Source organism: Zingiber officinale, chromosome 8B, assembly GCF_018446385.1.
Source record: "Zingiber officinale cultivar Zhangliang chromosome 8B, Zo_v1.1, whole genome shotgun sequence".
Lineage (NCBI taxonomy): Eukaryota > Viridiplantae > Streptophyta > Magnoliopsida > Zingiberales > Zingiberaceae > Zingiber > Zingiber officinale.
Window position 1 is genome coordinate 51,144,830 of NC_056001.1, and position 11,334 is coordinate 51,156,163.

The 11,334-nt window shown below is 34.0% G+C and overlaps 1 protein-coding gene across 2 annotated transcripts; it reads left to right on the forward strand.

Moving 5' to 3' along the window:
• Window positions 1–2,916: 2,916 nt before the first annotated feature.
• LOC122014839 (cyclin-dependent kinase F-3-like) lies at window positions 2,917–10,402 on the forward strand. Of its 2 annotated transcripts, XM_042571287.1 has the most exons (19): window positions 2,917–3,077; window positions 3,820–4,075; window positions 4,154–4,211; window positions 4,296–4,374; window positions 5,253–5,321; window positions 5,421–5,510; window positions 6,568–6,706; window positions 6,787–6,889; window positions 7,021–7,073; window positions 7,171–7,237; window positions 8,087–8,195; window positions 8,276–8,341; window positions 8,434–8,499; window positions 8,567–8,627; window positions 8,698–8,802; window positions 9,446–9,480; window positions 9,648–9,693; window positions 9,891–9,975; window positions 10,051–10,402. In XM_042571287.1, the coding sequence occupies exons 3-19, from the start codon at window positions 4,204–4,206 to the stop codon at window positions 10,175–10,177; spliced, it is 1,308 nt and encodes a 435-aa protein (XP_042427221.1). In that variant the 5' UTR covers window positions 2,917–3,077; window positions 3,820–4,075; window positions 4,154–4,203; the 3' UTR covers window positions 10,178–10,402. The 2 variants fall into 2 exon arrangements, with proteins under 2 accessions (XP_042427221.1, XP_042427220.1); XM_042571286.1 differs by having other exon boundaries at window positions 3,820–4,211.
• The last annotated feature ends 932 nt before the right edge of the window (window positions 10,403–11,334 follow it).

Consider the following 11,334-nt stretch of genomic DNA (forward strand, 5'->3'; position numbering starts at 1 on the left):
TCCAAATTATTTTAAATTATCAAAATAACTTTAAAACAATTATATAACTATTTAGGTAACTACTACACAACTATTTAGGTAGTTATTATACAATTATAAATAAATTTTAAAATCTTAAATTTTAAATTATAGATATTATTATATCAAAATATTTTTTATCAAGTTATTCAAAATTATTTACACTTCATTCAAATCAGTCAGTTTTATCAAACTGTAGCATCTAAATAGCTAAATACTACTGTATAATTGTAAAAGCTATTTCGTACTACAATAATATTAAATATTATATTAATGGTTACATATACTGAAAATTTACCGTTTCATTCTTTCAAAATGAGAATTGTATTGTGGAATAGAATGTGTATGAGTATGATATTACTCTTAAAAAATAATATATGTTTAATTTGTTGAATATTTTCTATTAGAATAAATTAAAATTTTCTTTTTTTTATTATTATAGGAAAATAAGAAAAATAAATAAATGTGAAAGAAAATTCAATGTGAGAGAAAAATATGATGAGAGAGAAAATGTGATAAAAAAATGAAGATTGAAAGTGTGATGAAAAAAATAAGAAAAGAGAGTGATGAAAAAGAGCATAATGAAAGAGGATGAGGAGAAAAAAAATATGATGAGAGAAAAAGTGTGATTAGAGAAAATGAAGAGAGAAAGTGTGCTGAGAGATAATGAAGAGAGAGTGTGTGTGATGGGAGAGGTTAAAGAGAGAGAATGTATGATGAAGGAGAAAGTGTAATGAGAAAAAAATAAGGAAAGAGAGTGTGATGAGCGAGAGAGCATGGTAGCAAAATATGACTACACTAGTCCCCAACTCCCTCGCTAATCCGTCTATAGGGCCAACACAGACGAAGTAAATCACAGTGACTACTAACCTTTGGAATAGTGACTGATGCATGAGAGAGACATTTACCTCGGTTATGTTAAGATTCGAACCCCAGACCTCATGGTGGCAACACCTCATGCGCTAGCCACTGGATCGTCTCGAGGGGACATAATGGGAGAGAAAATATGATGAGAGAGGATGAAGAGAGAGAAAATATGATGAGAGAAAAAGTGTGATGAGAGAAAATGAAGAAAAAATAAAATGTAATGAGAAAAAATCAGAAGAGAAAATGTATGATGGAAGTAATTGAGGAGAGAGAAAGTGTGATGATAGAATAAGTAAAGAAAATGTGATGAGAGAGAACAAGAAGAGAGAGAGTGATATGAAAAAAAAATAAACAAATATATTAAGAATATTTTTGTCTAAAACTTAGGAGGCATTTGATTTAGGGGAATAGGAATAGGGAATGAGAATGAGAATTATTGATTGCCATTGTTTATGTTTGGATTATAGGAATAGGAATACAAATAAGGGAATGAATCCTTGAAATTGAGTAATAACTCATTCTCATGTACCTCCCCTTCAATGAGCCATTACCCTATTTTCATCAATCAAAATATTCCCTTATTCCAAAAATACCCTTGACCTAAAACTAAAATTTTCTCCCTTAATATCAAATATCAAAATATATTTATTTATTTTTTCTTTCATATCACTTCTCTCTCCTTGTTCTCTCTCATCATTTTATCACACACTTTCTCTCTCCTTAATCTCTACTATCACACTCTCTTTCCTCTTTTTTCTCATTACACTTTCTCTCTCATCATACTTTCTCTCTCCTCAATTTCTTCCATCGCACTCTCTTCTTTCTTTTTTTCTCATCATACTTTCTCTCTCCTCAATCTCTCCCATCACACTCTCTTTTCTCTTTTTTTTCTTATCACACTTTCGCTCTCATCACATGTTCTCTCTCCTCAATCTCTCTTATAACATTCCTTCCTTTTTTTTCCTCAATACACTATCTCTCTTATCATACTTTCTCTCTTATCATACTTTCTCTCTTCTCAATCTTTTCCATCACACTCACTGTTCTTTTTTTTCTCATCACACTTTCTCTCTCATCGTACTTTTTCTCTCACCATACTTTCTCTCCTCATTTTTTCTCATTACATTTTCTCTTCATCCTCTCCCATCGTATTTTCTCTCACATCATATTCCCTCTCTCATCTTCTCTCATCATGCTCTATCCTATTACACTCTCTTTTCTAATTTTCTCTCATTACATTTTCTGTCTCTTCATTTTTCTCATCACACTTTCTCTCTCATCGTTCTTTTTCATCATATTTTTCTCTCACATTTATCTTTCTCTCACATCTAATCTTTTTCTCTTAATGCAACTAACCAAACATTACTTTTAAGAGTGATATCCATGCTCATACCCATTTTCATTCCATAATACAATGATTTTCATTCCGATTCCTATTCCTAGGAAAGAACCAAACGCCCCCTTAATTCTCCTTCTCATCAAAATCTAAGAGAGAAGATAAATTTCATCGATACCTAAATTTGTAAATTTTATTTTAAAATTTTAATTTCATTCTCATCAATCAAATATAAAATTTAAAAATAAATCCATTCTCTTATCTCTGAACCTTTAAACTAAACCACTTGGTAGGAACCTGTTTTATTTTATTTACCCTTATTTATTTATATTAAAAAAAAAGGAAAATGATGTTAACAAATTTATTCCGCACCGCCACGCGATGCGGATGCGGTCCCCAAACGGCTCGCATATTCGCTCAATGCGAAACCTTCCATCATTACGGCAACCACCCCGCATAATTTCGCAATGCGACTCATAATCATCAAAGGAAATATGAAATGACTAAAATACCCTCACTTTCCCTTATCCAGTAGGCGGCCGCGTTTGCTCACACTTTGTATTTATTATTTTGGCTACGCCGCTAGTTTGAAATGATTGGTAAGTAGGTCTGACAGTCGGCCCTCTTTTGGTAAATTCGCACTGGAATAACGTAATTTATGTTTTATTTTAATTCATTGCGTGGGGACCGCCCGTCTTCTTCTTTCCTCGTCTCCTTGATTGTTCATTGATCTCGCTTCTTCGGACCTCCAAATCTCTCGCCTCGCTCTTCCAATCGAAGCGACCGTGTGTGAAATCGCCTTATGCTGCAAGGATCAGGCTGAGAAATCCTTTCTTGATGCGCTCAATTGTTGATGGTTTGTGTTACTGGCTTCCTATCTTTTTGTGTTTTTTTTAGCCCCTAGCTTCGGATTCTGAGTCGACGAGGCATTGTTTTGATCGGTTTTATGGAGGTCGGTGTTTTCTTCATTCGCACAAGGCAATGCCTTTTCTCTCCTTTCTAATTCTCCCCTGTTGCAAAAATCGTTTCTCCCCCTTTTTGATAAAGCCACTATGCTGGGTCCGCATCTATTTGCGTCCTGTTTCGCCCAACGAATCTGTACTAATTGTTTTTGGTTTTGTCTGTTTCTGTTGATCTGTAATCCGTAACTTGATGGTTGTTTCTTATTGTATAAATACAACGAATCTGTTTCCTTTTATCTCTTTATTATCAGTAGTATCATTATTATTCTATTAATGATTTACAAAAAATTTGATTTTTCTTTACTGCTGATCAGAATTTTATTTTTTATTGTTAGATAATTAAGTAATATTTTGTTTGATTCGGTGGGTTTAGCTCTCGCATTCGGTGGACAAGATAATGATGAATTTGATCGTCCATACTAATAAAAGTTTCTTGCCATTGGATTGGGAAAAAATAAATAAAACCATGAATTATAGCTTTTTTTCCGTATTTATCTTTCTTGATATCTCTCTTTTCTTGACCTATCTATGATTGATTGCATAACTGTAAAATTTAACATAGTTGAATTAATGCCTGTTTTTTCCAAGTATATTCACTGTGTTGGATTTATAATTTTATCCTGTTCAAATTTGCAGGTCAATTGCCCCAGTTTACAAAAGCTGGGAGAAATCTTCTTATAAATGGAACTAACTTGTAGTTTCGGGGGATTTATTTGCTCTAACATTTTCTTGGTTGTAGTGCTGGGAGAGCTGTTGCACACTGGCCTTGTTTGACATTTGTTAATTATGGATTGCTTCTCATCGTGGTTGCTCTAAGTATGCGGCACATGTTCTGGGTGATATATAGTCACTCATCTCATGACAAGAAGGGCTCTTTTGGTTGCATAGGAAAGTATGTGCATCTTGATACTTACCTAAATACTGGTCAAATTCTTCTCAGAGATGGTAAAGAGCTTCTTATTCTAAGCAGTCCTTTCGAAGTTCAGTGATTTATTCTTGTTTGTCAGTGAAGAAAAAAAAATGGAGAAGTAAGTAAATCATAGTTGCGTTTCTTGAACCTAATAATAATCTTGGTGAGGCTGATACTACTACTTGTGTCATTTACATCATAGGTATAAGTTCATAAATGAGATTGGAGATGGAACTTGTGGGAATGTTTATAAAGCACTCAACATTGAGAACAATGAAATAGTAAGTGTTGAACAGCAGTTTTGTTTGAACTTTTATGAAGTACTTTTATGGATATAATACTGGTACTTGCTGGGTTTAGGTAATGTATTTAAAGTTTGAAAGATTGTGGGGTAATTTCTAAAACATATGCATGAACATGATATGCCAAACAGTGCCACCTCTTATTTTCAAACTGTTGTATAATTTCCATTGGTGTAAGTTTTTATGAGGAGATAAAGGCTTTTGATACATAATCAAGACACAAACATACAAGAAACTGCAGAAAACTTGCTGTGGTCAATTGAATCGTCATACATTAACTAGAAGAACAACTCTGATTTCCCAGCTATTTTATGTTGTCTACTTAGATCTTATAGATATACTGAGTCTTCTGTTAGGCAATAGCTCTGGTTTAATCAATACTTTTGTGCTTATTTCAGTATGTTGCTTTCTACATAGGCAAATTCTTATTTAGTATATCCTTTATCAGGCCTTCACTTACAGATATTGTACTAGAAGAACAAAATATCTGTTTTTATATTATGTTTATAGTAAGGTGACGTGAGCTAGTGCCTGGGGCATCTGTTTCTATGCTGATCTACAAATGAGGGAACCCCTTTAATCTAATGGGTCAAAGTTCAGCTACCTCCGAAATGTCTCTCTTTTCCATTATGTCCATAATTTTACAAGCATGTTAGATCGCTTCCTTCTCTGTTTAATATCTTGGAGATCCATTGTAAAGTTTTAGGTCTCTGGAAGTCGTCTTGAATCCCTTATATCAATTAACATGTATTTTTGTTTCTCAATTAATTTTTTGGTCTGGTTTAGTATCTAATTATTACATATAGTAAAGGGTGGTTGAAGTTTTTGTGGTAAACAAAGCTATGAACTAATGTCAGGTTGCTATCAAGAAAATGAAAAGAAAGTTCTACTTTTGGGAGGAGTGCATGGATCTATGTGAAGCTAAGGTATATTTTTAAATTTTACAACTTTATCATGGTGTTTCAGTTATCTTCTCTGATCTAGTTTGGCAGTCATGACACAACAAAGTATTCTGCTTTTGACAGTCTCTTCGTAAGTTGAACCACCCCAACATTGTCAAATTGAAGGAGATTGTTAGACAAAATCATGAGCTTTTCTTCATTTTTGAACATATGGTGGGTAATACCTTTCACCTGAATTAGGAATAACATTTGTTTTTTTTCACAGACAGGCTGGATATTGCAATTGTTGATTTAGGAGGGTAAAATAAATGAACATTTTTTTATTTTCACAGTTGATTTTTTTTTTTATATCTTGAGTCCACTTTATTTGATTCCAAGAAACGATAACTTTTTTTTGTTGTTATTATGAGAAAATTAGGGCACTCCAGACTGATCTATAAGTTTTAAGCACATATAATTAGTGGCACTACCTGAAAACTTTTGTAATGGTTGCAATAATTAAAACATAAAAATATAATAAATTTATAATTTAAGTTTAGCATTTTTTCATATTTTTTTGTGGTTGATAGATAGGGTTAGCTAAAAAAATATTACGAAAAAAACCATTATATTAATTTTCTTTTAAAGTCAAATCATTTGTTTACCATTTCTTTGTGGGGTCAATTGATCCCATTTCTCTCTATGTGCTTCCACCCCTACATATATTTTGGTTTGATTTGCATTTCCTCTTTCAATCTAATATTTCTGCTTGCACATTGCGAACTAAGAATAAACTTGCTCTGCAATCATTTATTCCCGGTGTTGGTACACTTGGGTTTCTGTTACATTAACATGATAATCATCTAATTGGAGGTTTTCAGCTTCTACTTGACATATTTATATGCAGGGTTTCATCTCCTCTGACTACATATTCTGACTGCTAGTATTTTTTTGCTCAGTACCCTACAAGATGGAGGATTCTGTTTCATTGGACATATAACTTACTTTCTTAGCATAGTTGTCTACATAGTTTATAGGTTAAAGCTTAGTCATTAGGGAATTTTGTACTGACTTTGGTTATATGTGTTAACATATAACATGTGCGATATAAGAAATCATCATTGTTACACTTTCTATTCCATTTGTCTATCAAATGTTTTCTTCTTACATATTAGATGCCATTCAAGGTACCTTTGTGAGCTTAGCCTATGTAACCACATCCCTGTTTTGTTGTATCATTAATTAAGTTTTTCTAGATGAAGATCTCATTGCTTTTCTCATAAAATTTCAGGAGTATAATTTGTATAAAGTGATGAGAGATAGGCAAAATCCTTTTACTGAGGGAGAGATACGGAACTTCATGTCACAAGTACTGCAAGGACTTGCTTACATGCACAAGAATGGATATTTCCATCGTGATCTGAAACCTGGTACTGAACAATCTTTTTTTTTTTGTTGAAATATATCATTTGGAATAATAAACATTGCAATATTTTCTTGCTAATTTCAGAGAACCTTTTGGTGACTCATGATGTAATAAAAATAGCCGATTTTGGACTAGCAAGGGAAGTAACATCGCAGCCTCCTTATACTGATTATGTTTCTACGAGATGGTAATAGATGCGTTTGGATTTATATAATTAATTTTAAATTCTAGTAAATGTTAACTGTTGCAAAGATATATAGGTAAGTTGCTATAGGGTTTATGATTTATCTGACTAATTGTTGATTATTTTCTGTCAAGGTACCGTGCTCCAGAGGTCTTATTGAAGTCTTCGTCATACACCCCTGCAATTGGTAGCTAAACACTACTACCAGACAATTTATTGTTTTTATTTATTTCTTGAGTTTAAACTCCATCATTATTAGGCTCTTTATGTCAATATTGTAACAGATATGTGGGCTGTTGGCGCAATTCTAGCCGAGCTTTTCATGCTATCTCCTCTTTTCCCGGGTGAAAGGTGAACATAAATCTACTTCTAACTGAAAAGAAAGTGGGTTCTAAGTTTTTTTTTTTTTTTTTTTGTCTTTATACGTTTGAGCATCTCTATAAGTTTTTCATCGACATAAGTTCTTCTATTGATATATTATTAAGGTTGGCAAACTCAGCCGATTTTACAGATTGATAGAGTTGGATTGGGATGTGTCCTCAATCCAACTCCTACCAATTTCTTAAACAAGTTGAAATATCAAATTTAATTTGATGAATGACTAAAAATGAAATCAAGTGACAAATTAAGGTAATCAAATGATCCTATTGACTAACTTGGAAATCTTCCATGGGTGGGAAAGGAATTCGCAAAGACTAGTAACGTGTCAAAGATGACAAGGAGAAGTGCTTGTGTTCTGATTGCGAAAATCAAGTGCCTAAGGTATTCCCAATTGAATTTCTGCCAGCGCTTGTTAGACTTCTTAGATCTGCCAAATGTTTAGTCGGTTTTGACCCATTTACACTTTTCTCATTGCACCTATAATGCTAGTGTCAAGAAACTTACACTTCCACACTTGACACACACCATGAGTACCACAATACAAAACTAACTTTAAATCTTTGCCAAACATACCAAAACCATGGTTGGACTCGACTGCCTAAGGCATGCAGGTACGTTCAGTATTTCTTGAATTCCAATGCATAATACTATACTCTTTTATACTGTCGTATGGGGCCTAATTCTTATATATGCACTTCAATTTTCTGACAACACAATGCACAATGTATTTGTACTACTGTGCAACGGTTAGCCACCATAAGAAATAGATTGGCAAACTACTATCTGTCCTTTTTATCAATTGTCTCATTTTTCTCGCAGTGAGATAGATCAAATATACAGGATATGTACCATTCTTGGAACTCCAGATAGCAGTATTTGGCCAGATGGCATTCTTCTCCCGCATTCTACATATTTTAATGTTTTTCAGGTAGAAACAGATTTATAATTAGAATTTACTTCTCTTCAATTTGTTTCCATCCGAACTTGAATTTCTACTTCATGTAAAAGTTTCCACCTGCTGATATCTGGGAGATTATGCCAAATGCTAGCTTGGAAGCGATTGACTTAATCCTGGTAGGTTCATGTGAACTTTACATTCACTTGGTTTCGCCTTTCCTTAAAACAACCACTGAGTGATGCATATGGTTGTTTTTCCTCTACTTCAGCAACTATGCTCCTGGGACCCACAAAGAAGGCCAACTGCCGAGCAATCCTTGCAGCATCCTTTTTTAGTATATTCCTGGTATTAAATCTTTTCTTGAACTATTCTGAGAGACCTTATTTTTGAATATCTTCCAGGTAGGCACATGGGTTCCATGTCCTCTCCAAGATCCCTTTCAACCAAAGATTAAACAAGCTGGTGAGGCTTATGACTATGAGTCAGTCGCTTATGTTATTAGTGAACTTAACTGCCACTCTGATTGTTATAGGACAAATGCCAAAGCTTGAACTAAAGTTATGGGATTTTAACACGGAATCAGATGATTGCTTTCTTGGTTTAACATTGGCAGTTCAACCTAGTATTCCCGAGAGCGGTAATATAAGATAATACCTGTCAGTGTTTTTGTAAATTTGGCGATGTTTCTTTAAACTTTAATTTTCTTGCAAAGAAGTATGTTTTGGTTTGCCACATTCTAAATACATGTAGCTTGTCAATCCTTGAATTACGTTGTCTATTATTAGTTTGAAACTGAAAAAATGTAACCAAATCAGAAATTTTGATTATGTACAGATATGATCAAAAATTGAACCATAACAATATTTAGATTCAGTTTCTTTTGGTTAATTGTAAACTAAACCAATATCCAAAATAAATTCTGTTAGGTCTTCATATTACATTCTAAAGCAGTTCAGTTTTAAATTCTAAAAAATCAAATAAAAAAATATGATTTGGTCCAATTTGGTTCGGTTTGTTCAAATCAAATGGGCACTGATACCTGGAATAGATTGATGGTGGATAAATTACTGTGATAAATCCTACTGGCATTCTTCAGTTTGTAAGATGTGTATATATTTAATATTTTTCTCCTCTCGTATGGCTTGTAATCCGTTACAGTTGGTGGATTTTTTCCCCAGATTGTGATGCAATTTAAGATGATGAAATCTCTATCTTTTGCCTGTTCATCTCATTCAAGTCCTTTTGCCTCAGTTCTAAATTGTCTTCGTTTGGTATTGCAGATGCTGGGAAACATGCCTTGCTACAACCAAGAGAGGTAAGTTATTAGTTTGCTATGTAGTTAGTAGAGTTTTGCTAATCATTGCACACAAATAATGCAAATAGGGATGCAAGAACAAACTTAAACTTGCATCGCCATTAAGTGCTCTGATATTTTTTTCTTCTAATACGACATGGATTACCTCACTATTTTTTATTATGTAGGACTTCTTGTTTTACAAAGGATTCCATGACCAGTCTAGCCAATCAGGTAACTCTTATCATTGGATTTGTAGTTATTCTATCTCTTCTTATTCTGTTCAATTGAAAAGATTGGTGATGGTTTCCCATCTGTCTTTTTGCCATTTTTGTGCTTTTAACTTTTAACTACAAATGATGAAAAGTCGCACTTGTGTTGGCTCATGATAGTTTTCACTCTTTTTCTCTTGGGCTCTTGATTTACTTCAGTTTTTTGGCCCCTGCTGTCGGCCGACCGCAACATCAATGAGTTAACAAACATATCTTTGTTACCATCTTCGTACCTACTGAGCAGGTAACAAATTTGTCATGCTCATCATAAGAACCCCCAACATGTGTAATTCTATTCTTGATCTTCTATTCTTCTTAGCCAAGCTCCGTTATCAACTATCGGCGTTGAACAGTCACCTGGGTTCACATTCCCTTCGATGCAACCGAATTTGCTTGACCATGGTGCATTTGGACCGATGATGCCACATGTTCGCTCATTCAAGTAAACCCAGTTTTGGGATTTGTTTACTCTTTGTTGATCCTTACAATTACACAAGATTAACTTTGAAGCAGTCGATTAAGTGGCTGAATAGATCTGGAAAGTGTTAATTCTAGTTTCTGTTTATTATAAAGTGCTTTACAGAATAAGAGATTCTCTTGTACATATCAGTGAGTATAATAGAACATTGACAATTTGTTGGTAAATGATATGATTCATGGATTGAACACTACATTCTTCACTCACTTGTACCTTCTTTTGTTGAGAGCAATCCAGTAGAAAATTTATTTTAAATATTTTTTGAATGATGTATACTTCTGTAAGAGGAGTATTGACGTAACGGTAAAATTGATATCTTGGATTTGAAGGCCACATATTTGGGTTGCAAAAATAATCTTTTGTAATGCAGGATAAGACTACGCACAATAGATCTAATATGATCCAACTCTTCCCTAGGACTCTATATTGACGGAGAATTCATGCATCGACACTGGACTACCCTTTATCTATACTTTTTAAGGTTCTTATTCTTTAATAAAAGGCTTGACGGACACTTGCTAAAAGTGACTACGGGAGGCGATTAAGGGAGTGGCGCACATACAAGCCTGAGGATGCAACTTTGGATGACGGCGAGATCTTGACATGCGGCTTGAGCCAAGGGAGGACCGGCTATGAGCATATCCACACACTCCCAGACGAGATTACAGGAGCTGGCCTACAAAGGATGGAGGATTGACAAAGATGATGTTGGGCCACATGCGAGCTAGAGGCGCCCTAGGAGGCGAGACTTCTACTTTGACATGGGCAACGAAGATTGGTCACTACCTCATCTTCTATATTTCCTATGGAAGATGACTAGATTATTGAAGCACGATACATAGATAGAGTGTTGATACCCGAGTGAGCACATGTGATTTTTCTCCCGGACCTGACACTTCATCTTTGGTTGCCATTTCTATTAGATTCTTATTTACATAGTTTTCGCTCACCAATTAACCAAAGAGTATATTTTTTTGGTTAGTGCCAACTTTACACTACCAATAGGCAAACCCAAGTTTACATTAAACCTTTAATTTTGTGGAAAATTTTTCTGTTTGTTTTTTTTAAAATATTCTTCCATATGTTGTGTAATAAAAATTCATGTTCAAGAGAAACCTTTCAGTT